The 27,606-nt window shown below is 34.9% G+C and overlaps 3 protein-coding genes across 5 annotated transcripts in view; 1 reads left to right on the top strand and 2 right to left on the bottom strand.

Moving 5' to 3' along the window:
- nitr7a (novel immune-type receptor 7a) overlaps positions 1 to 21,816 on the bottom strand; it is a 60,828-nt gene extending 39,012 nt beyond the window's left edge. For all 3 annotated transcript variants that reach the window (XM_073908198.1, XM_073908201.1, XM_073908199.1), the window contains exons 1-2: positions 21,668 to 21,816; positions 13,581 to 13,696 (exon numbers count right to left, since the gene is read on the bottom strand). In XM_073908198.1, coding sequence (XP_073764299.1) covers positions 13,581 to 13,635 — 55 coding nt within the window. In that variant the 5' untranslated portion in view covers positions 13,636 to 13,696; positions 21,668 to 21,816. The remainder of the gene's footprint in view (positions 1 to 13,580; positions 13,697 to 21,667) is intronic.
- On the bottom strand, positions 2,116 to 2,983 carry LOC137490259 (lymphocyte antigen 75-like). Its single transcript, XM_068222559.2, has one exon. It carries the CDS (start codon positions 2,935 to 2,937, stop codon positions 2,197 to 2,199), a length of 741 nt encoding a protein of 246 aa, XP_068078660.2. The 5' UTR covers positions 2,938 to 2,983; the 3' UTR covers positions 2,116 to 2,196.
- nitr8 (novel immune-type receptor 8) lies at positions 12,902 to 18,016 on the top strand. Its single transcript, NM_001005577.1, is given in 6 exon segments — positions 12,902 to 12,958; positions 13,080 to 13,430; positions 13,514 to 13,879; positions 16,952 to 17,041; positions 17,669 to 17,715; positions 17,897 to 18,016. Coding segments are annotated over 6 exon segments (1,005 nt in total). The 5' UTR covers positions 12,902 to 12,927.
- Positions 21,817 to 27,606: the final 5,790 nt, after the last annotated feature.

The raw sequence follows: 27,606 nt of genomic DNA, 5'->3' as shown, positions 1-27,606 counted from the left end.
CTCACACCCCGCACTGACGCGGGGCGCAGCTGCTGCTGCGTGCATTATGAAAGCTCTAATCTGTTAACATGGAAGCCGAAAAACACACGCTGCTCACGCTTCAGTGTGAAACAGGCTTTACACGTTACTGTACATACCTGAAACTTGCCTACAGCACTTATTCATTGTTGCTCTTAGTTGTGTGAATTGCTTCCTTGTCCTCGTTTGTAAGTCTAAATGTAAATGTCTAAATGTAAATGTAAGCATTCATCGAGGAGCTGTGTCATATTTCTATAGCATCTTGTTAAGAAAGGAAGTTGTGGATGAAATCTAAGTTAAGCAAGCCTGGGAGAATGAATTGGGGTTAGAGATAATTCAGAGAGTTGGAAAGAAGGCCTTGAGAATATACATGCATGCTCAATTAATGTAAAACATAATTTAATTTAATTTAAAACCCTGTATTGGGTATACAAAGGAGAAACTACAAGACTTTTCCTCAGGTTTCTTCACTTTGTAATAGGTTAAAGCAGCAGAAGGATCCCTAACCCACTTGATATGGTTGTGTCCTAAATTACAAGAATATTGGGAAAATATATTTGAATGTTTTTCTAAAGCCCTTTAAAAAATCTTGAACCATGTCCACTTATAGCTGTTCTTGGGATATTTAGTCATTTAGAGAATAAATATGAAAGACAAGTCATGTTATTTGGTATGGTAATTGCCAAAAGGGTGATTTTGAGAATGTGGAAAACTGAATCTCTACCTAAATTTGGTATGTGGGGTAGAGATATCGTAAACATGCTTGCTTTGGAGACGTTGAGATATTTCAATAATGACAAATTGCAGATATTTGATAAAACATGGGGACAGATACTTGAACACCTTAATGCATTGAAAGAAACGCAAGCTAACCAAAACCCCTTTCAATAACAGTAATTAAAGATTGAGTGTTATTGATATTCATTATTCATAATCTATAATATTCTTAATAATGTGCGCAAACTATTATTTGACAATAGAACTGTAGTCAGGATAATGCATTTTTCTGGTGATACAACAACAACGTTACTATATCATTGCTTTTATTAATGCATTAACCTGACCAGCTAAATTATATTCAGCTTTCTTGTGCATTTGTCCCTCTGTGTTCTGTCGTTCGGTTGTTCTGTCATAGGTTAGTGTTTTTTTATTTTATTTTATGTATTGTATTTTATATTGTAGTGTATTAATTGTGTGTTTTTATTTATTTTTTCTTCTGTATTTTGTTGTAGTTTTATAAAAAGCAAAAAAAAAAAAAAGTATTTTGGCAAATCCTGACCAATACATTCATTCTGTACCAGTATGCCCATTAAACATTTTTCTGTTGTAATTTACATATGCAAAATGCATGCATCAGTGACAAAGTTATGTCAGAGGTTAGTCTATTTCCTTAGGCAGGCCTGGCCCTATCCAATTTGCCCCTAGAAAAGATTTCAGGTTGCGGCCCATCGCGTTGCAGTAAATTCCACTGCTAGTGTACATATACTCATGAGAAACTTAACAGTGTTGTCTTGAACTTTCTTTTATTTAAATAAAGCAATTGCACAGTCAAAAACACTTAAAAGGAAGGATTTGCAACGGTGGGAAAGACAAACCTTCGGATCGCATCTGAAGACAGAAGAGTATGTGACACCAGTCTAATAATAAACACATGAACTCAAGAATACATTAAAATGAAATAATATAAATGAAAAGCCTACAGATACATGCATGATGTAGACCAAGAGAGTCCAAACCTGGTCCTGGAGGGCCGGTGTGCTGCAAAGTTTAGTTCCAACCCCAAACAGACACACCTGGGCTACCTAATCAAGCTCTTACTAGGCTTTCTAGAAACATTCTGGCAGGTGTGTTGAGGCAAGTTAGAGCTAAAATCTGCAGGACACTGGCTCTCCAGGAGTTTGGAAACCCCTGATGTAGATTATACTGCATAATAGACCATGTACTTTTTCTGATTTACAAATTTTATTAGTAATTCACATATTAGTAACAAATAAAATGTTATTAACATTACAGTGAAATACTAATTAGCAGAATGAGTAAACCGCAGTATAATATATTAGAGCATTTGTTTTCAAATCAGTTATTGGATAGATTTGTATATACAGTTTTTAAACTTAAACTTGTAAATTAATTATACCCAAGAGTTATGAGTATGGGCTTGACTATATATGACCGCTTTTAAGCCTTCCTGATGCAGAGAAAATTAAGTCTCTTTTCACAGTCTATGGCTTTCCAAACCTTCTTATTTCTATTTAGAGCTCCGCAGCGCAGATTTCCAGCAGGACACTTGGGTTCCCCCTCCACAGACCAGGCTTTATATTGAAGATCTTCACCACTGACCCAGAACCAATGACCAGCCATGAAGCGCAGACCAGTCCACACAAAATCTGTCTGGGATTTTCCTATGACATTTATAACCTCTGCCTCAATCATCTCCGAACTTAGACTCACCATGTCAGAGTAATTCTGTCTGCAATAGTCCAGGGCTTCATCCCACGCCTTATTCTGACTCACCAAAATTGTCTCTACGGCATCCATACAATAAAAAGACAGCATATCAGAGCAAAAAGTATCGTGTAGCTTAGAAGTGGATTGCTTTAACGAAACACAATGCTGAGCGCTATCGTCTGGTTGGTCTGTATCCCAGTTGTCCACTTCTTCCATCTGACCTCCAGACCATATCCATCCAATTGCACTTTCATGTAGCCCAATCCAGCTAAATGAATATGTAGCATCTGTATTACTGGAGAGCAGCTGTGCTTCTTCTTTGGTCACGGTGGACAGGTCACTGTGGTATTTTCTGCAGTACGTCTGTGCATCTTTCCAGGTCATTTGTTCAGTCACAAAAAAGTGTGTTCTGATACTGGTGTTGAGTCCAAAGAGCCCCAAAAGCAAGAGCACAGCGATTGAAGCCTTCATTTCTATACTGATGATCTCCTGTGAAGCCCATTTATTGTGTTCAGCGATGGTGTTACACCTTTAGGATGTTTTTGTCTCTTAAATAAGAGCTCAATAAAAGCAAAGGCACTAGCCAATCAGACTGCTGTATACTCTTCAAGTATTTGTGTAACAAATGTTTAAAGAAATCATGCATGATTGCAGACATGTTGACGATTGATTTGATCCTCAGCTGTTTTGCAAGACGATTGTTTTTAATATTAAAACTTAAAAATGAAAGAATTTGTTAGGTGAAATATTTTTTAAAATATGTTAAAATAGACTTTATGATTGTAGGATTATAAATCGGACCCAAACCCTATGCTACTCTGCTATTTTAGTAACATTTTATTAAGTGAGTTTAACAGATATAGAACTAGATATTACTGGATAGCTTTTGGGAATGCAGAATTACAGCTAATCAAATTGTACAGTGCAGTACAAATCTGATTCATTAAAATAGGCAGATAGGCAGTCTTTCCTTTCTAAATACAACTGCAGTGTTGTGTGTTTTCTTGTAGAACAAAATAGATTGACCTTACAAAACTTGGTTGTTGTAGTAAACTAGTGCAACAAAATCATGGTTCATGGTGTGTAATTTTTGGTTACAGTTTAACCATCATATTTGTGTTAAAGCAGTGGTTATGCAAATGGTAATGAGTGCACAAAAACATGACTGCTGCAATTTTAATACAGTAAAATCATGGTTAATTTATGTTGGGGATTTTGCATGATGTTTTTATCCACATTGCTGAAAAAAGACATGCTTAAAAACCAAAAGTCTTTAAAAATAAACAAAGCAGCTGGAACACTCACTATCTTTGTGAGGACTTTTATTGTTTTATACTGACCTAACATTACTTCTTATAGAGTATCACAAGCATGCCCTTCAACAAAACATTTCTGCATTTTCTGATAAACTTAATTTAGCTTTTTAAAGTTTTGTGTCAAAAGGGCTTTTGGAGATAAAATAAAGGCACACATGCACTCATTCTGTTCCAGTATGCTCCTTTCAAGTGTAATTTTCCTATGCAAAGTGCATGCATCAGTGACAAAGGTATCAGAGGTTGACGAATTTGCTTATAGTTGGGTTACTTTATTGAATTGATAAGTGTCTAATCACATTAAAGGTGCTGTAGGTGATTATCTTCAGAAACATATTTTTGTTGTGCTGGTTGAAAGTCTCTTCACATCCCAATAGTAAAGATTAAAGTAAATGACCTAAATGTATTGATATGTATTTTTATTATTTTGGGTGAGGCATAAGATTAAAAAATGTTCATCCAATTAAAATATGTCAGGCCGATAACTCCCATAATTCTGCAAAGTACCAAAACTGTCTGTCAACAAATGTAGATTTGTACATCTGTGCACCCTGATTACGCAGATCCGCAGTTTGCACATGTACATGCTTTCACGTGCACACAGCAGAGAGAGTGACAGCGGTAAAAACAAACGCTGAATCAAAACTTTTTCAAATCCTGGATCCATATTGGAGTTAAGTTTGCACACTGGAGGAAGGACGAAACCATGGCTGAAGTATTTCTTTTAGCCAGTTAATGTTCTGTTTTAAAACTATTTTAGTCACGCAAAGCTGATGTAGATTGTGTTGTTTGACAAATAGATTATATGCACAGAAGTGTTGTTCAGCCACTGAAAGATTGATGTGACTATTTTCAGTTTCATAAAGAACTTTTTACAGCATCGATAATGTAGATTTTTATTTAGTTTAACAACAAAACATCAGTAAATAACGCTATACCGCCTAGCCTTCTATACTGGGGTGCAAATCCCAAAACCATCATTAGCCAATAAGGTTGCAAGTTCCGTTGTTACAAACATAGTTTGTTGATTTGCCATTTCCCAAATCCGTCGCTCCAACCAACATTCGCAAACTGTGTCGCAAACTTGAGTACTCGCAACTATATAACATATGTGTGTACACACACGCGCACACACACACACACACACACACATATATATATATATATATATATATATATATATATATATATATATATATATATATATATATATATATATATATATATGTATGTATGTATGTATGTATTGAATAGATCTGAATATACAGTTGAAGTCAAAATTATTATTAGCCACCCTGAATTACCCCAATTACACCCCCCTATTCCTGTTTAACAGAAAGAAGTTTTTTTCAACACATTTCTAAACATAATAATTCTAATAACTTATCTCTATTAATATTTTATCTCTGTCATAATGACAGTAAATAATATTTGACTAGATATTTTTAAAGACACTTCTATACAGCTTAGTGACATTTAAAGGCTTAACTAGGTTAATTAGGTTAACTAGGCAGGTTAGGGTAATTAGACAAGTTGTTGTATAACGATGGTTTGTTCTGTAGACTATCGAAAAAATATGTCTTAAAAGGGCTAATAATTTTGACCTTAAAATATTTTTATAATTCTTTTATTTATTAAAAACTGCTTTCATTCTAGTCGAAATAAAATAAATAAGACTTTCTCCAGTAAAAAAAGTATCATCAGACATACTGTGTACATACAAAAATTTCCATGCTTTATTAAAATCATTTGTGAAATATTTAAAAAATAAAAAGAAACTAAAAGGGAAGCTTATAATTCTGACTTCAACTTTATATAATTCACTTACTGTGTGTATATATACTGTTAAACCATTAAAATCATACTCTCACACACCGTGTATATTCCAGTTCACTTCTACAGCATGTGCCAGTGAAATTTGTTTGTGTCAATTGCGACCAAAAGATGGCGCTCTAGTGTTGAACATTTCTATCACATAGACAAATAACACAACATTAATGTGCTGGATTAACATGTAATTTTAGTGTGTCCATCTTCAAAATTATAGTTTATATTCTCCAGTAGTATGTGTGGAGGCAGAGCAATTTTAGTAAGAGACATAATTCACTTTATATTAAGCCACACAACTCTCATACCTGTCAATCCTCCCGTTTTTTCCTGGCATTCTCCCGTATTTTACAGGTCTATCCCGCTATCATCCCATAAAGGTATTTTTCCATATTTCTCCCATATTTTTAATCAATGAAAGGTGGCAATAAACATTAAAGAGCCGATCCTCCCTATACGGAACCCATACTGCTGAACCACCAGGGAAAACCACTTGTTCTTAATGTGAATCTGTTTTGTTTTACTTAAGCATGAAAACACTGAAATAAATATAAAAATGGCGGGAGACCCTTCTTTTTCATTACAGGCACCGTCGCCCCTCCTATGCAATCCTCAAAACAGTTATTTAGTGCTGCGTGACTGTCAGCTAACGCGCTCCATAGTGATATAAAGACGCTGCTTCCCTAACCGTACGTTCACACCGAAAGCGGCGAGAGCATCAAAGTAGCCGGAAGTCATTCATTTTCAATGAGAGCCGGCGGCGATAGGCGTCGATAAGCGGCGAGGAGCAGCGCGGCGCGTCTTCGCCGGCGTGAGCGTCGAGGAGAGTTGAAATGAAGTCAACTTTATGGTAATGAGCTTTGACGCGGTTCGGCGGCAAGCAATCAGAATGAAGACGTCCACCGCTTGATAGCAGTTCAGGGAACACAGACCTGTGAACTTTGGTTCCGACCACAGTTGTTCCCAAGGGTTTGATTATTGCGGTCGCCGGATTTCCCATTATTTACAATGTTTTCTTACAGGAACATGCATCAAATAAGTTACTGGCGAGTTACTGATGTTCATTAATGTTATATAAATTTATCTTTAAAAAGCGGGAATCTCACGCGATGTGACAGTACAAAACAGTACTGCTGCTTCAGGATATTTCAGACGTATGGACACATATTGGATAAATAGAGCAAAGCCACACCACACGCAACTTGATCTTCCATTGTTGTATGAATTTGATAAGAAGTGCGCAACATTTTCACGCTAGAAACATGTTTTATGCAGGAATGTAACTGATATATGCTGCAACAGCTCCTTTAAGTACGAGATCAATGTAGCGAGTTTTGACGCTCTCGCCGCAGGAGCTGAAGGCAGAGAGCGTTGTCGCCAGGGCGGCCAGAGCGACCTTGGACGCTCTCGCCGCTTTCGGTGTGAACGTACGGTAACGGACGCAATTAAAAGCAGAACGAAAGTGTTTAAACAGACATATACACATAGAGTTGAAGTCATAATTATTAGCCCCCTTGTTTATTTTTTTCTCTCAATTTCTGTTTAATGAAGAGAAGATTTTTTTTTCAACACATTTCTAACCAATAGTTTTAATAACTCATTTATAATAACTGATTTATTTTATCTTTGCAATGATGACAGTAAATAATATTTGACTAGATATTTTTCAAGATACTTCTATACAGCTTAAAGTGACATTTAAAGGCTTAACTAGGTTAATTAGGTTAAATAGACAGGATAGGGTAACTAAGCAAGTTATTGTACAACAATGTAGAACAATGGTTCTGTAGACTATTGAAAAAAAAATTAGCTTAAAGGGGCTATTAATATTGACCTTAAAATGGTGTTTAAAAATGAATAACTGCTTTTATTCTAGCCAAAATAAAACAAATAATACGCCGGGCATGACGACACTGATTACATACAGGGGATGAACACGGGTGAAGGTAATGAAAAATGACATGGCGGGAAGTAGAACAAAGGAGCACATCATGGGGATGGTCACATGATAAAAACAAACACCCAAGGAAGACAGGATGTGACATCGATCTTGGTGTTTTTTTAAACACCACTAATTTTGTCCTAAATGAGCATAAAAAGTTAGGAAAGCAACCGAATGCTTTTGTTATAACTTTAGATGTGTGTATTTTTAAATTGACACCTCTGTTATTTAATGTAATCACATGAAAAATCTAAATGAGATTCATTTGTTGTTCTTTAATCGGAATGTGTGATTTATACAGTGAAGAAAAGATTATTGAGATTAGATAACTTGATTTTATTTCCTTATAATAGCTATTAATTTTATTAAGCTAAACTGTTTGCTAATTTATTTGCTGCTATAATATACTATGTTTTTTTTTCTTAATAAAAGGTGGGCCTGATTATTACAGAGAAGATTTGCCTCTTGTGCTTCTGACCAGGCCATTTTACTTGTACAATGTTTACTAGAGGAGAAGAAAGAGAGAAAATATGGTAAATAAAAATAAACAAAACAAAAACAAAACAAAAAAAAATACAATGAGTGCATTCTCCATTTATCCTCCTTTTCTGTATCTCATTGCCACAGATCTCTCTCACACAAATAGGCACCAGTAAATAAGAGTATCAGACAAACATTTGATTAACAAATGTTTAAAAAAAACCTTAAGAACTTAATACCAACCTACTTTTAATATAGTGAAAACAAGTATCTATTTAAATAAGAAGTATAAAGTTTACTTTGTTTTTACTTTGATTGTGGAGTGGCTCAGCATTCAGGACATTAATGACAATGATGCTTAAAAACTCAATACAACTCATACAGAATTAACAAGTTCGCCATTTTGTGTCTCTATAGTGAACACCAAGACAATCAACCTGACACACAGCAAATAAACCAGTGTAATATTAAAAGCTCACCAAATATATTAATATTTTTAAGTGGAGAAACAACTATTTTCTCCAATATAGCACAAACAGTGAATGCAAAGTAATCTATTCCTGTAAAGGGAGCCCGAACTTCAGATATGCAAAGACAAAGCATGAACAGATATCTCTCTGCAACTCTCACATGGTCGCCCACTAAAGGGCAGGGCTGTGCCTGGTCAGTACTTGGATAGGAGACCACATGGGAAAGCTAGGTTCTGCCGGAGTGTTGTTAGTGAGGTCAGCATGGGGCATTTAATCTGCGGTCTGTGTGGGTCCTAACGCCCCGGCATATTGATGGGGCTATACTGCTCAGTGAGCTCTGTCATTTGGATGAGACGTTAAATCAAGGTCCTGACTCTCTGTAGTCATTAAAAATTGCAGGATGTCCTTCAAAAAAGAGTAGGGTTTAACTCTTGCATTCTGGACAAATTTTCCCACTAGCCTCTGTACTGTACTGTTATTTAATTATTATAAACAAAGCATCATTTAGTACCATCACGTTAATTGTCAGTCACCACAAACGTATTCGCTCATGCAATATGTCTGATATTCAGTGTTGGTGAAAGTTACTTTAGAAAGTGATGCCGTACAATATTGAGTTACTCCCCCAAAAAAGTAACTAGTTGCAATACTAAGTTACTTTTTATGGCGCGTAATTTGCATACCTGCCAACACACCCATATTTCCCGGGAGTCTTCCGTATTTCAGACCCATCTCTCGTTTTGTTCTGTCTCCTGGAAAACTCCCGGAATTTAACCCATCTTCCCACTCTTCAGTTCGCGAACACAACCGTCACCCCAGATCCCAAAGCGCAAGTGTTTCAAAACACCCAATCACGTGACTAAGGTAATTCAAAACACTCAGGTCAGCAATTTAATTTAATATGTACAACAAGAAACAAAAAGGAGCTTTGATACTCTGGGGAAGAATGTTTGAGTGCATCAATTACATCAGGTTTCCACTTTTTTGTGTGTGCTAGAATGTTAAAATGGCCCTCCTATGAGTTTTCAGTCACTGATATGCCCCCCGCAGAGTTTAAGACCCCTGTTTTAGAGCCACAAACCATAAGCCTCGGAAGCTTTAAAGTAATATTCTGCATAAGGAAGTAATGTGAGAGCAGAAGGTGGAGCTACTGAAGTCATTTCCTGCACAGTTAGTAAGAGGAACTACAAGTTCAGACAGACTGAGCTCTACTGATGTGAACATCAGCGGTCCAAGCTACACACTAAAATTGGCAAACAATTCAGATGAGTAATATTAATTATTTATATTTTTAATGAGTAATGCTAATAAAGCAATGTAAAATGCAAATATCACAATGACCAGAAACATAAAATGATTCGAATAAATGTTTCAAATTGCATATCATTTATGCATGGAACTAGAATCAGATAAAAAATTTTTGGCCATGCATTAATAACATACTCTGTAGCCTGTGTTGTTTGCATTTGAATGTTTGTGCGTCAATGTCTAGAAGTTTTCCAACCACAAGATAAACCCCTTTACATGCAATCAGAACCACAAGGTCTGCTAAGCAATATTCTCACGACACAATTCCTCTTTTGAACAAAAGCCCCTCCTCCTACACAACACATTGCCATTTATATAACAGAAATTAGGCAAAATTACGTAATCAATGCAGTTTGTAAAACTGAACACTTTGTACTCTAATAGCATTAAGTTAAACATTAAAGATAAATTATATATTAAACTTGTTTTTAATGAGAATTCAAAGAAATTAGAAGGCATTTTAATTTCGCAGGCAATAGTAATTGTAAATATCATTAAATTGAACAAAGCAGTTGTAGCTAGGCAGAATTTGATTTCATTTACGCTAACAAACCTACCTTACGTGTAGTGGAACAAAACACATGTCAGCAAGTGATTTGCTGTTTGATGTTTGCAGAGGTTTGATGCAATGAGTGCTTGTGGTTTAGTACTTGACCTACAGTATTGCTCACTTTGCAGTCTGTGTGAACGCTCACCTTTCTGTGGTCAGAAGTTTCCACAACAAGATTAACTAAAACATGTGAACATAAAAACTGTTACTTTCAATATGAAAAAAGCATGACAAGTGTCTCCACAACTCTGTAGTGCTCTGAATGTCAACATATGGCCTATTAAAACATGTTACATCAAGGCACCAAAACACAGAGTAAACTCATTACACCTTTAGAAATGATCTGCTGTTAAACACAAATTTGGGTAGCCTGCTGTTAGAGCCTAACAGTTAAATGCCTCACAGAGCCTAACAGTTAAATGTTTAATCAAAAAATGACAACCAGCTGTTAGGTTAGTCCACATTTTGCACAATTTCGGGCTAAACTGATTTTAGTGAGTACACACTGTATATAAAGTTAAATAACTACCTGTTTCAGGCAGCACTGTGGCTCAGTGGTTAGCACTATCACCTCACAGAACGATGGTTGCTGGTTTGAGTCCTGGCTGGGCCAGTTGGCATTTCTTGGATATATGCATTCCCTGTGTTCGTGTGGGTTTACTCTGGCTGCTCTGGTTTCCCCACAGTCGAAAGACATGCACTTTAGGTGAATTAAAACATATGCTGGAATAGTTGGTGGTTTATTCCACTGTGGTCACCTTTGAAATAGAAACTAAACTGAAGTAAAATGAATGAATGAACTACCAACTGGGATAACAACTTCCATAAATCAACAAATAATGCTAAAATGAATCTTTGATGTTACTAAAATTTATATTTTACGGTTTGAATCAACTGCCTGCTTATCCACATGTTGTGTTTTCCTTTTATTGATGTATTATTGTTATTCTTTTGCTTAATGTACCACTGTCAAATGGAACTTCTTAATAATACAACACTGAAAACAACAACAACAAAAACATAAACATATAAATGTGTGGTGAAAAGACTGCGCTGTAAAAAAAAAAAAAAACTCACAAAAATAAAATTTTATTTAAAAAATTTAAATAAACAAAAAAGTTCAAATAAGATTGATTGAAAATAATTCTAAATATTAAAAAATAAAAACTAAATTTGGGGGCTGAAAATATATATCATAAGAATATGCTAGTTCTGGATAATGTTTGGGCTTAATGTTCAAACTTTTTAACATTCGTTCATTCATTTTCTTTCAGCTTTTTCCTTATTTATAAGATGTTGCCACAGCAGAATGAATCACCAACTACTCCAGCATATGTATTACGCAGTAGATGCCCTTCCAGCCACAACCAATTATTGGGAAACACCCATAAACTCTGGCACTCATACACTATGGCCAATTTGTTTTAACCAATTCACCTTGCACCTGGAGAAAACCCACGCGAACGCAGGAAGAACTTGCAAACTCCACACAGAAATACTAACTGGCTCAGCCAGGACTCGGAACAGCGACCTCCTTGCTGAGAGGTGACAGTGCTAACCACTTAGTCACCGTGCCACCCAATTTTAAACAGTAGCATTTAATATTATTTATTTTAATATTGGGCTTGAATATGAGCAGGTTACATATGTAAGTGATGACAATATACACGTCTTTACTGTATATGCATAGATACATATTTATTTCATATATGCTGAATTTTTAGGTATTTTATATTTATATATAAAAATATTTACTGCAATAATTCGATCTCAGTATTGCTGTGCATGAAAATAAATAAACCACAAAACTCAAATATTAAAATAGTAATGAATACTGCAATATTTCAAAATAAATAAGTAAAGAAACAAATACGAATTTCATCATGCCAGTCTCCTTTTAAACATCTTCATGATTAGAATCTGCCACATTAACTCGGTTTCAATTTTAGCAGATAAGATTATTTACAACTATATAGTATATAAACTCAGCTGACCTGATTCAGCACCATGGACAAGGACAAGTTTAACAGTGCAGCAGTTCAGCTGCTTCCTGTGTAAAAGTAAACGAAGCAATGAAACATTTTACAAAAACAACTCTGTTTAAGCTGTGCTCAGCCTACACAGCCTGTAACCCATGTAAACAAGTCAATCAACACCCCCTCACATACAGTAGAGCTGCTGTGGTTTTAAACACGGGCTAAAGTGCACATTTGCCCTGTTCCCCAAGATCATGCACATTTATCTCTAGATTTATATGTGTAAAAAAGCATCAGAAAAGTCAAATAGGGCTATAAAATAGTGTCTAAGTGGCATTTGGATTTTTGTTTAGATTTTAAGTAACTTATAATTAATTGATGTTTAATTATTGACGTTCATCAGAAAAAAAATAAACAAAAAACATCTATTTCCTCAGTGAGAGATGCACTTTACACCCAATTCTGTAACAGCCAATGAAATTTGACTTTGTCATGCAAGAATGTTTGAAAACCACCAATCAGAGTGAGGTTGAGCTTCTTACTGTGCATTGTGCAGCTTATCGCCTCTTATTCTTCACTTGCAAATCAAAGCAACATGAGCACAGTTTTATTCCTCACCTTTGTGTGTAAGTATTATTGATTTTCGTAATTAACGGTTAATCTTATTTATTATTGTATCTATTTTAACTTTTGCAAAGCAACTAAGATCAATGATTTATGTTTGCATTTGTTGCTTTTCAATCTTAGGTTGCATCGGGGCACACATTATTAAGCAGCCAAAACTCTTCCAGACCGCCAAACTTGGTGATGATGTCATTATTGAATGCTACTTACCTAATAAAGATTATAATCATATGGTTTGGTACAAGCAGGAGATCGGAAACCAACTTAAAGCCATTTCAAAAAGTTACATTTACATGAACAATGTTGAATTTGTAGGTGAATTTAACAATGGTCGCTTTAATGTGACAATAAGCCCAGGAATTTATCATTTACACATTTCCTCGACAAAAAAGCAAGATGTTGCGACATACTTTTGTGGAACGATATCTTTGGGTCAACTGACTTTTGGACCAGGAACATTTTTAATGCTTGAAGGTATGTTTTGACTTTTTTAGGTGATACTAATATAATGATAATCAAAGTCCGCTGTGCTCATTTGTTGTGCTTTTGCTTTAAAGAAGAACACGGCACATCAACAGTACATCAGGAGCCGATTTCAGAAGTTCACATTGGAGACAACATTACCTTCACGTGTAGAGTTCAGAGGGAAGATAAGAAGAAATGTGAAGCAGGACATCATGCTTTGTGGTTTAGAGAGACAGCAGAAGATCTTGAGTCTGCTCCTGGCATCATTTACACTGCTGGAGATATAAAGAAACATGAAGAGAGATGTGAGGAGGATTCAGATTCACAGAGCTGTATTTACACATTAACAAAGAGGAGTCTCAGTCTTTCTGATGCTGGAGTTTATTACTGCGCTGTACATGGATGTGACAAGATCATGTTTGGAAATGGGACTCGTTTGGAATTCAGTTCAATACACGGTAAAATTTAAAACCTTATTACATTAATTACAACATTTAGAATTTTGAATTTCAATAGTTTTTAAGTAATTACATTGTTTTGAAGGTACTGTGATATCACATTATGACAAAATACTGTAAATAATATGAAATGTTAAAAAAAAATGTTTGTTAACTTTTCAGTATGCAGTTTATACTGGAAAGTTAACATAGTCGACATTTAAAGTGAAGGCAACATTGAAGAAAGGCAATATTTGAAGTGGATCAAAACCTTCATAAAGATGTTGAACAACACCCCTTTTTGTCTTAGTACAACTTTTTTAAAAACGTTTTTGATTAAATTTTGATTTTATATATGTATGTATGTATGTATGTATGTATACTGCGTCGCCAATATATATATATTAGGGATGTGCGGAGCAGCCGGTATTTGTATTTGTATTTGTTGAGGGGGAAAGTATTTGTATTTGTATTCGAGTAAAATTCAAAATGGCGCAAAAATATATATTTTTTCTATTACACTTCTAATTTACGTTATAGTGAAAGTATTGTTTAATTATACCCATTATATAAATTATGGATATGCAATATTGGCTGTTGTTTTTGAACATGTGACAAGAAATGTCATTGAAAAGAAAATAACATAGAAGCCATTATCTCATCCATGGTTAAACCAACAACTAATAAAATACCATTGTGAATATTATGAACCCCACCACCACCGTTCTTGTTGAAGGACACTGACTAGACAGAATAAAAACACTTAAAAAAACTGTTCTTCTTCTGAAAGAACTTCTTTCCAATGCACAGAATTCCAAAAACTAATATTAACTAAATAAATATAAATAAAACCCTGCCTGGGAGATCTGGCAGAACAAAAGTATTCTATATAATACTAAAAGATACAGCCCTGCTTCTATCATCTGCCTGCCACAAAACAGACACAAAGTTTGTTTTTTTTGTTTTTGTTTTTTTATGTTTGAAACTGACTTGCTGGGGCAGAATGTGGCTGTGTTGATGGTTTGGTGCTTTTGGAGGATTTAGCAGAACATAGCTGTGCTGATTGAGGGGATTGATGCTTGTGGGGGGTACACATGCAATACAGGTGAATTGGGTAAGCTAAATTGTCCCTATTGTATGTGTGTGAAAGAGAGTGTATGGATGTTTCCCAGTGCTGGGTAGCAGCTGGAAGGGCAGCCACTGCGTACAACATATGCTGGATAAATTGGTGGTTCATTCCACTGTGGCAACCCCAGAGGACCAAGAAATGGCACAGCAGCCATCTTTTTCACTCTTTTTCTGGGTGCCCAAATGTATTTGAGGAGTTTCAAGTTAATAAAAAGTGACGGGAAGCTATGCTAAGGTTAACTAGCCTATAGCATATATCTTGCTGTCTGCAAAAGACAGTAATTTAGACGTACCATATAACTCCTATAAGTGCATACTATTTGACACAACTGCAAAAGCATCGTTTTAACCTTTATAAACTAACGTTAACGTTACTCTGTCAACAGTCTATTGTCTAAATTACCGTGCTAACAGAGCTAACGTTGCGTAAACAGAGCACCCGGGTTGCAGACGTCAATAATGCAGCGTAATGGAATAACTCCGCTTCAACTCTGCTACAAGTTTAAAAGTGGTACTTTGGAACCCAATTAAGGTACAAAAATCTATTTAACAAAAATAGTGATGCAGTGAAGTATTTTTTTCGCTCAGCCGAGCCTTCTGTCTGTTGCTGTGGAGAAGCTTGAGACAGACACCTTTTATCTCCGTCCTCCGACTACTGACTGAGCGTCTCTCTCTCTCTCTCTCTCTCTCTCTCTCTCTCTCACTCACGCGGGCATGCACTGTGGTCTCATGAGGAAACGCTGCTTTTTGATATAGTGTTTTTCTTGCTCCCGAATACAAATAATTTTTCAAGTATTTGTTCGAATCAAGTATTCGTAAAAACACGCTATTCGTGCCTTTCCGAATACCGTATTCGGGTTCGGCTCCACCCTTAATATATATATATATATATATATATATATATATATATATATATATATATATATATATATATATATATATACATATATATATATATGTATATATATATACATATATGTATATATGTATATATATATATATATATATATATATATATATATATATATATATATATATATAAAAATGATGGTTATTTTATAAAACTAATTTATACTACAAAACTATCATACCATATGCAGAGATCTTTGATTTTAAGTGGTATATTTTTTCCATATTTTTATAAAGTGCTCAGCATATGAGTACACACCATTTTAAAATGTATATTTTATATTATATTATCCATTTCTCAGTGAACATGGGCAATATATAGTGCATTTGGGGAAAAACAGATTTATCCAACATGTTTATTAAAAAAAACATTTTAGTCTCATTTTTAGAAATTGATAGATAACACATTTAAATTCATGCAAAATATAGCAAAATAATTACAAACTACAATATTTCAACAAAATTTTATATGCATATTTTTGTTTTTTGCTAGACTTTTACTATTTTTGAAAATTTATATATTCATTCATTCATTTTATTTTATTTTCAACTTAGTTCCTTTAATAATCTGGAGTTGCCACAGTGGAATGAACCACCAACTTATCCAGCAGGTTTTTACACAGCGGATGCCCTTCCAGCCACAACCCATCTCTGGGAAACATCCACACACACTCATACTCTACAGAAAATTTAGCTTACCCAATTCACCTGTAGCGCATGTCTTTGGACTGTGGGGGAAACCCACACAAACACTGAGAACAAACTCAACACAGAAACGGCAACTGATTCAACCGAGGCTCGAACCAGCAACCTTCTTGCTGTGAGGCGACAGCACTACCTACTGTGCAAATTGGCTTCAGTAGTGACTAAACTATTGTAAATTCACAAATATAAAATAGTAAAGCATCCTATAGAAAATATTAATTTAAATGAGAGATTTGTGGGGGTGTACTCATATATGCTGAGGACTGTACATATATATGTAAACATGACAGACAACCAATTACATTTCAAAGTGTTGCATATTTTAAGCCTTGATTTTTTTTCTCCTTGCAGATGGTGATTTAACAAACCCATTGTTTCTTTTACTCATCTCATCAAACATCATTTCTATGATAATAATAATCTTTCTTGTGGCATTGCAACGTAAGTCAGATCATCTGTTATCACATTTATTATGTTTTAAACCATTTTTGATTCCCATTAGTACTTTTATTTGCAGAACTAAAAAGTTAAGAGTCAATATATATTAGTCAATATACAATTAACAGTCAATATATATTAATATATCATAGTCAATATATAAGTTAACAGTCAACAGTTGAACTCAGTATTATTATCCCTATTTTATTTATTTATTTATTTTTTTAAGTATTTCCCAAACGATGTTTACCAGAGTAAGGAAATTTTCACAGTATGTCTGATAATATTTTTTCTTCTGGAGAAAGTCTTATTTGTTTTATTTCAGCTAAAATAAAAGCAGTTTTTAATTTTTTTAAACACCATTTTAAGGTCAAAATTATTAGCCCCTTTAAGCCATATTTTTTTTCGATAGTCTACAGAACAAAGCATCCTTATACAATAACTTGCCTAATTACCCTAACCTGTCAAGCTACTCTTACCTAGTTAAGCCTTTAAATGCCACTTTAAGCTGTATAAAAGTGTCTAAAAAATATCTAGGCAAATATTATTTACTGCCATTATAACAAAGATAAAATAAATCAGTTATTAGAAATTAGTTATTAAAAAGCTTCTCCTTTTCTCTTTTTTAAGTTTCATTCAGCAGATCTGCTGTTCAAGAGACATTTCAAGACACTCAGGTAAATACTCAATTTTATTGATTTATTTAAAATAATATGTATAATACATTTTATATTTCATACATTTTTAAGCAGTATAAATAGATTGAGATAATTTATTGTCCATTATTAAAATTTAGCAGTTCATTTCAGTGTTTAAATCATTTGGAGTTTGCATGAGTTTATTTGATTTTTTCATCAGGTTGAACATGCAGATGCCCTGACCTACACATCTGTGAGTTTCAGCAGTAAGCCCTCTAGAGGTGCTAAACAAAACAGCATTTCTCAGAATAATGACGTGTATTCGCAGATCAGGTCATAAGTGGTTACTGAAAGACCTGGCTCTTTTGCCTGAGTAATCTAATAGTACAAATGCATGAAGTGTGATTAAACTGAATTGAAAATCACAGGATTGAAACAAATAAAAACGAAACTATACTGTATAAAAATATTTTGCCTCTCAAATTCTATCCTTTGCTGTGACTCCTGTTTTGGAATAATAAAAATCAGAAACACTTATGCTGTTTATTATACAAGTTTCACTTATACTTTTGACATTTTTGTTTGTAATTCATTCATTTTCTTGTCGGCTTAGTCCCTTTATTAATTTGGGGTCGCCACAGTGGAATGAACTGCCAACTCATCCAGCAAGTTTTTACGCAGCGGATGTCCTTCCAGCCGCAACCCATCTGTAGGAAACATTCACACACATACACACACACACACACACACACTACGGACAATTTGGCCTACCCAGTTCACCTCATGCAAACTCCACACAGAAACGCCAACTGAGCTGAGGTTCGAACCAGCGACCTTCTTGCTGTGAGGCGACAGCACTATCTACTTCGCAACTGCATCGCCCTGTTTGTTATTCTATTTAATAATTTGATTGATATTATTCATTACAATGCAGTGCTTCTGCGACTCTGAGTCTATATACACTATGTTGTACATATGTTTATTTTTTGCAAATATGACAATTGGTCAAAATGACAAATGTTTTAATCTGTAATAAAATCAAGGATATATGTTTCTTCACTGGTATGGTGTTGGCTGAATTTAAAGAACAATCTGTACATAGTGTATATAAGTTACATCTTTGTAGTTTAGAGGGGATCATTTTAATGTTTGCTGTCAGGATTCTGCCACTTCGGTCTTGTATATTCTTGTTTTGGAGGCAGAGTCCAGACACTAGTGCTGTCTTGTCTTGTGTGTCCACACTGTCTTGGTCAGTGTCTCTTGTCGTTGTTGTGTCTCAAATGATCTGCGCATTTGTGTCTTTTTGTGTCAGCAAAGTCTGTTTATTGTCTTTAGTTATCTTGGCTATGATTATTAAAACCAGCTCTATAATGTGACATTGTATCCAGTTGTTTGTGTCTCTCTTTGATGGAGAAATATGCAAATACTGATGCAAAAAAAATAAATACTATAGCCTGTGTAGCTGGCAAATTAAATTTATCTTTTAAAGTTCTTCAAAAGAAACCATGATGTAGTTAAAGTGTGTGCGTTTCGTTAGAATTCACAGATTAAAAGCTAATTTATGACATTGCTTAAGCATTTTAGGCATGAATACGAAAAAACCAATGCACCACTGTGGCATTTATAGGATATGCGTGTGGGTGTTTGAGGTCTGACTTTCAGATACTAAGAACAGCTTTTAATGAGGTATCTGAAAGAGGTGAAAGGTATTTTGCAAATAGGATGGTCTTTATAAGGCACATGACTGTACCAGCCTAGTATTGTGATCTTTCTCTTGATCTTCACTACTCAAACTTTTCAGATTCAGCATGTGTAAGTTAATACTCCTTGAATTATATAAAATTGTTAGTACTTCAGTATTATTTATTGACATAGGCTTATTTCGGGGTTTTCCCACTACAGGTGAAATGGCTGCTGATGTTTCAAAAGTATGTGAAATAAAATGTGTCACAAGTTTATATTATATAGACAAAGATAATGAATTTATCTGTAGTATTGAGAGTTCAACAGTGCCTTTAGAGTATAATTGCACATTAAGGAACCAAACTTGCGGCTTTCTTCTTAAAGGTAAGCATATTTATTTTTTTATGTTTTAAAACTTATTATTGCTTAAAATTCACATGTACATAGTTTGAAAAGCTGAGGCAGTAATAATTTGGAGATTCAACATCTATTGAAGATTCTATACGCTACTTTAATCATTACTTGTATTGTATTGATCACTGATGTGTTACTATTTGAGTAACCAAAATGTTCCCACTTGTTTTAGAAAGTCAGATTCAAAACTGGTCATACCATTTGGTGTTTATCGCAAACACTCTCATTTTGCTCTTAAGTGGAATAATCAACATAATTCTGTGCAAAAGACTGAGTAGAAAGAATGAGTTGCTTACAGGTAAATTTCAACCTTATAATGATGTTTCAGTGTTGTATTTTTGTAAGGCCAATTTTTATATTCATTCTTTGGTATGCTTTACATTTCCAAGCACAACAAAGTGAGATTCGTCTAGTTCCTGACTCTGATACCAGTCCTTCTACAGTAAGTCTGAGACTCTGCTTTTTCATTATAATTTTGACTCATGACTAGGGCCAGATGGAATGTGCTGACATATTTTGCAATTTCTGCGGAGAATTTTGGTAAAAATCTGTGGATTTTTGCTGAACTATTTTGGGAATATCATAACTAAAACCTTAATATGTGAAATAAAATATAATATTTTTTAAACTTTTATTTAATGTTTAAAATGCAAATCCAATTAAATTTACTTTATTTGGTAAACAAAGAAAGTCTCTCATATAATATATTTACTAAAAGACAGAAATTATTACTTTACAAACTGCATTGTACATAAATCAGATGAACATTTTCACATAAGTCAATACTGTAATAATTTTAAAACTGAATAAATATAGATTTACACACATTTACTCAAGTAAAAAACAGAATCAATGATGGGCTAAAAATCTGTGGAATTCTGCGTGTGCCGATTCCGTGTAGGCCTACTGTAGCGTTACAGTACATCAAGGGTGTCTATTTTAATTTCAATTCTTAAATTGAACTGTAGTTATAAAAATGCTAACCTTATATTTTAGAATCTAAAACCAAACTTCTATTTTGACAGGCTGTTGTCGAAGATATCGAGGACCTCACCGACAACACATACGAAGAGATGAGGTCAACCATAAAGAAAAGTGAGGACAGCTCATACAAAAAGACGAAGAGATGATCCCAACCATCAAAGACTTTTTGGACAACACATACACCTAATACACAAACAGTTCATTAAACGTATTCATGTAGAAATCACCTAAATGCAATAAAATTGTCGTTTAACTATGTATATACTTATATAATAACTTATATTTTATTGTAACTTTAACTTAATTTGATTGTAATGCAATAATGTGCACCTTTTGTAAAGCTGCTTTGAAACAATGATTATTGTAAAAAGCGCTATACAAATAAACTTGAATTGAATTGAAAGGTTGTTTGTGTTTTAGTTTTCACATAATATACAATAATTCATTGAGTAACTTGCCATCTCCAGGATTGATTTTTATAGCCAGAATTTATAGGCTCAGCCTAGGGGGTTTGGGGAGGATCCTAGAGTAACTTGCCATCTCCAGGTTGGAAGAGCTGAAATTTATTGAAGTTTTGTTCACGAGGGAAACAAGGGATTGAAAGATGGATTAATGTAGCAGCAGCAGTAAGAGGGTCGAATACCAGTCTGTTGAACAAAAGAAGGAGCTGAGCCGAAGGCCCAAGCTATTGTTTTACCGGTCAGTCTACGGTTCTACTCTCCCCTAGGGTCATGGCCGAAAGTACAAGATCTCGGATACAAGCGACTACAATGTTCTTTTTTCTCATACTGGCAGGTTGCACCATTAGAGATAGGGTTAGGAGCTGGAAGTAAAACCGTTGCTCCTTTATATTGAGAAAAGTCAGTTGAGGTATCACAGGTATCTGTTTTGTTGCCTCCTTGATGGCTACCTAGGGGGGATGTTCCGAGCTTGTCCGACTGGAAGGAGACCCAGAGGATGACCCAAGACACACTGGAGGGACTACGTCTCCTGGCTCGTCTGGGAACGCCCCCCAATCCGCACCAGAGGTGCTGGAGGAAGTGTCCCTCAGTCTGGCCCCTGGATAAGCAGCAGACAATGACGATGATGATAATTCTTATGAAGATTTGATTATGTGTACAGACTTTTGATTTATTAACCCATAATAGCTCAATTCTGAGATAGTCCAGTAATGTATTGTCGATTTTGCAATTCCATCCATGTTTCATTTCATCCAAGACTTCTTTGCCTTTCAATTTATACATTTTATCTGTTCATGCAACCCCTGGGGATTAAATTCATGATTCAAAATTATACTTCACCTAAAAATGAAACATCTGTCCCCATTTTTCTTTGTCTCTAGCTAAAGAAATTTTCCCCTCAAATTTTTCCCTCTTCCCTGAATATCTCTCCTAGCTGGCTCCTCTTGTATAGTCTTAATCTATCTCTGAGGCTCTCCTTGCCCTGCTATCCAAACAATAAGGATTTATGGATGTGATCAACTGGTCTCTGAACACAACTGGCACCATCTTCTCGACAAAAAGCCTAGGTTCGGGATTACCCCACTGTCCTGCAGGAATGGTTGCGGCTACATGATGGATGGGTAGGAGAAGTGGCACGTCATGTGCCTGACCGATATGTCCCTGGAGGATAATGAAGATATCTGTTTATTCAGTTCTTTGATTACAGGGTTTCTGCTGATGGGCTTAGGCAGAAAGCAGTCAGTGCTGCTCAAAACCCCACCAAGCTGGCCGGCTGGATTAAAACCGGTGGATTAGAAGAGTTGTTACAAACCAGACTGTGGGTAAAGACAGAAAATTGGAAAACATCCGGGTGAAACTAGCAGCTTTGCAATGAGATTTGAACAGACCTGGAAGCCAGTCACTGACATTAGATATCTGTGAAATAAGCAGAAATTGACCCAAATTTGGGTTTTTTTTAGCTTTCCTGCGACACTCCTGCCAGACAGCCTTGACTGAAGACAAACAACTTCAACCGGAGAACAAGATAACGAGACGCTCTGAATTTCTCCTCCCTGTTCCAAGAATGCCTGTTGAGACTCTACAGCAGTGGTCACCAAACTTGTTCCTGGAGGGCCGGTGTCCTGCAGATTTTAGCTCCAACCCTAATCAAACAAACCTGAACAAGCTAATCAAGGTCTTACATGGTATACTTGATACATTCAGGCAGGTGTGTTGAGGCAAGTTGGACCTAAACCCTGCAGGGACACCGGCCCTCCAGGACCAGGATTGGTGACCCCTGCTCTACAGACTTACACACACATTCATAGCTTCAGATAGATTTTTTTCCCCCCTGATCTCACACTGCCCACCTTCAAGGATACTCCGAAATTTCACCTCTCTTTTCCCTAATGTATCTTATTTCCTCATTCTAAAGCTACTTTTTGTCTGTATGGTTGGAGGGGTCCAATTTCGCTACATGTAAAAGTTTGTGACAAATAATGGATTTTTATCATCGTCATCACCATCATCATCATCATCATTTACTCACCCATCATTTGTTTCAATCCTTTGTGTTTCATTCTTATGTTGAACACAATAAGTTATTTTGAAAACGGTTGTACAACTGAAACCACAGATTTCCTTAGTATTTGTTTTTCTTACTGTAGATATCAATGAATAAAGATTGTCAGCTTTCTTTAAAATATATTTTACATTCAACAAAATAAAGAAACTCATAAAGGTTTAGAACCACCTGATGTGTGTGATGTGTGTGAGTGTATTGTGAGTAAATTTTTATTTTTGAGTGAACCATCCGTTTAAGCGATAGTGTTATGATCATCTGCCGAAGGTTGCTTATATGGCATTGCTTAAATGCTTTCCTTTTTGCCCCTCACAAAATCAACTTGCTCAAAACTTTAACAGCAAAACCGTGCAAATCACTGGAGACAACACAAATAGAGAGAATTCAAAATCAGGGCTTAATTGACTCTATTCAAGCCTTATAAAGCCTACGAAGTCCAAAATTACTGAAAAAAGACAGGAACTGGTAAGGAAGGTGCCATGATCTCTGCTCGGACAACTTCCGATGTTAAAAATGTAACCAAAGTCACATTATTATACAAGTCGAATTGATAATTTGTTTCTTTTAATGATGTGTTCTGTTTTAAATTGGCTTAGCAGCACTCATTAATATTTGATAAAACTTTCAAAAACATTTTAATTTTAAAAACAATTGTCAAAACTGAAGGTTTCAGAACATTAATGTCTTTAATGGGGTAAGAGGCGAAAGTAAATATATATATAATGAGCTGCATGGAACCTATGTAGGTGACCACGAGAAGCATATTTGAACGACACACTGTGGTTTTAGAAACCAGATTTAAAACAAAGTGGCCTAATTTTTCAGTTTGCAAAAGGTTCTTTGTGGCAAGTCAATAAAAAAGAAAAATAGGCCACCGCAACTTTGTGCAACACCTAAAGTGACAGTTCACTTAAATTAAAAAAAATATATTAAAAAAAATCATCATTTGCTCAGCCTCAACTTGCTCCAAACCCGTTTGAGTTTTTCAAAGGAAGGTATTAAAATTTTTTTAAAAATTATAAAATATAAAATTATTTTTTAAAATTATTATAAAAAAAAAAAAAAACGCCATTTAGTCACTTTTAACATAATTTTTGTTGTAACAATTATGACCAATCAACAAGTGCATTAATACATGTATTTGTTGTGGAGTTTTTTCAGTAAGTAAGTGGAGTCTGATTACAGGCATTCATTAAAAAATAAAAGGTTAAGTAGATAACCATATCTATTATTAAAAGGCTACAAACTTAATTTGAAAGTTTTGTGAATAAACTAAAGTTTAATTTTTATTTTTCACAAACATATTGATTCTTTTTTATGTTTTTTTTTGTGCTCAATTTCTCTATCTCTCTTTTACGGTGAACCTGCCAGTGTGGTGTCAGCATTACCATGGAGTTGGCTGACTTATAAAGGCATTCTCCTTTCCCATGCAAACCCTTGACCCAACTATGCACAGATCCAGGACTTTCTGCACTGATCGCACCACACCGCCCTGCACAACTCTATGCTCCACTTACCTAAATCAGCCTAGTTATTTACACTGTCTCAGTGTCCATGTGATTTCACACATGTGACTATATAATTTAATGACCTTGCCCACAGCACTATAGCAAGGTGCATTATGGTAAAAGGTTTATAGTTGAATTACGTGTCACTGTATTTTATTTGAATGGGTTAAATGGGTTGTTTTGTTTTAAACATTGTGTGTTTATGGTTGAGGCATCTGTAGTTTAAGCTCAATATTTCCTTGGTTTATAAAATTCTGGCCATCAATGATGGTGGTGTGTAAAGTACAGTAAAGTACAAGTCTGGTATGGTCCTGTTAAGGGCTGTTCAGTTTTGTGCTCAGAATTAAAAGGCTGTCAGATAATGCTGCCTTCTGATTATCCTGTCAGTTCTCTTGTACACACTTATGGTCATACGTTATATGGGACATGAGTGTTCTACATGCTGGCTTTCAAAAGATGAACACTATAGTTACTAGCACACCGCTAACTACTCAAATTAGTCACACAGGTTAGCTCCAGTCATACTCAAGTACAGCCAGTTGATACTAATATAAATATATTGCTTTAGATTAACTGCCTAGTTAATCTAATTAGGCCTTTAAATGTCACTTTAAGCTGTATAGAAGTGTCTTGAAAAATATCTAGTCAAATATTATTTACTGTCATCATAGCAAAGATAAAATAAATCAGTAATTTGAGATGAGTTATTAATACTATTATGTTTAGAAATGTGTTGATAAAACCTTCTCAGCGTTAAACAGAAATTAAGGAAAAAATAAACAAGGGACCAAAAATTCTGGGGGGCCAGACTTCAACTGTATATATATATATATATATATATATATATATATATATATATATATATATATATATATATATATATATATATATATATATATATATATATATGAGCAATATCACACGAGTAGCAGTGCGATATGGCTGTATATCGGCACTGGTGGGAGGCGTGCGATGGCACTATGCCGATTGCCTTAGTGCCCCCACCATTCTTGTATGGGAGTCGGTTGCTCTAACAAGGAGTCTAAAGACTCACAGCAAGAAGGTCACTGGTTCGAGCCCAGGCTGGGTCAGTTGGCATTTCTGTGTGGAGTTTGGATGTTCTCCCCATGTTCGCATGCATTTCCTCCAGGTGCTCTGGTTTCCCCCTTCAAGTTCAAGACTATAGGTGAATTGGGTAAGCTAAATTGTTCGTAGTGTGTGTGTGTATGTCCAACATGGTGCGGCTAAATATTAATTTTGATATAATTGGCCCTGGGAGTATATATTTATACATAAACAAACACGACTGACATCTAATTAGATTTCAAAGTGTTGCATATTTTAATTTAAAACTTGGATTTTTTTTTTCTCCTTGCAGATGGTGATTTGATAAACTCATTGTTTCTTTTACTCATCTCATCAAACATCATTTCTATGATAATAATGATCTTTCTGTGGCATTGCAACGTAAGTCAGATTATCAAGTATCACATTTTTATTACATCTTTTGATTCCCATTAGTAGTTTTATTTGCAGAACTATAAAGTTAACATTTAATATATATTAGTCAATATATAGGTTACAGTCAATATTGTATTATATGGACATCCAGCCCTCATAAGAAGTTTGGCCAGAGGAGAAATGGTTATGCCCAACTGAGCCTGGTTGCTCTCAAGGTTTTTTGTTTTGAAGTTTGTTCCTCATAACTGCCACTACTGGCTTGCTTGGTTTAGGACTTGTAGAGCTAAGCGTCGATAGATTTACTCTTCAGGGTTTACACTTTCAGCAGTGAAAATTAAACCACACTGAAATAAACTAAATTGAACATCAACACTAAAAACTAGACTGACATAGTCTCAATTTACTAGATTTATTTTTTAATTTCAAGATATTCAGGTAAATACTCAATTTTATTGATTTATTTAAAATAACAATAAATATAATACATTTATATTTTATACATTTCTTAAGCAGTAAGTATAAATATATTGTAAGTGTTGTTTCTTGTCAGTTATTCACATTTTGCATTTCATTTCATGGTTTAAACCTTTGGTTCTCAAACTTTTTTTCCTCAAGTACCACCTCAGAAAAAAAACGTGGCAGATTACCTCAGAAATATATGCTACATGTCATATATGGCATATTATATACATCATTTTTGATACATTTTGAAATGTGTATAGCATGTACATGACATATTTCATTCCTCCGCGTACCACTAGCAGGAAGCCTGCGTGCCACTAGTGGTACACGTACCACAGTTTGAGAAACACTGGTTTAAACCATTTGGAGTTTGCATGAGTTTATTTGATTTTTTTCATAAGGTTAAACATGCAGATGCCCTGACCTACACATCTGAGTTTGCCCCTAAAGGTGCTAAAAAAATAAATAAAAAATCAAAAACATATGTTGCTTTATTGGTATTATGTTGGCCGAATTTAAGGAACCATCATTACGTATATAAAGTTACATCTTTGTAGTTTAGATGGGATTTTAATGTTTGCTGTCTTGGCTATAATTATTAAAAACAGCTCTATATTGTGACATCATATCCTGTTGATTTGGTGTCTAAAAAAGCATTTTCATTTCATTATGCTTTGATAGAGAAATATGCAGATACTCATGGAAAAAATACTATAGACTTTGTGATTGGCACATTTCAAATGTGTGCATTTCTTTTGAATTCACAGATTGATAGCTAATTTATGACATTGCTTAAGCATTTTAGTCATGAGTACGAGAAAACCAATGCACCGCTGTGGCATTTATAGGATATGTGTGTGGGTGTTTGAGGTCTGACTTTCAGATACTAAGAACA

Source organism: Danio rerio, chromosome 7, assembly GCF_049306965.1.
Source record: "Danio rerio strain Tuebingen ecotype United States chromosome 7, GRCz12tu, whole genome shotgun sequence".
Classification (NCBI taxonomy): domain Eukaryota; kingdom Metazoa; phylum Chordata; class Actinopteri; order Cypriniformes; family Danionidae; genus Danio; species Danio rerio.
This window is presented reverse-complemented; position numbering and strand designations above follow the sequence as displayed.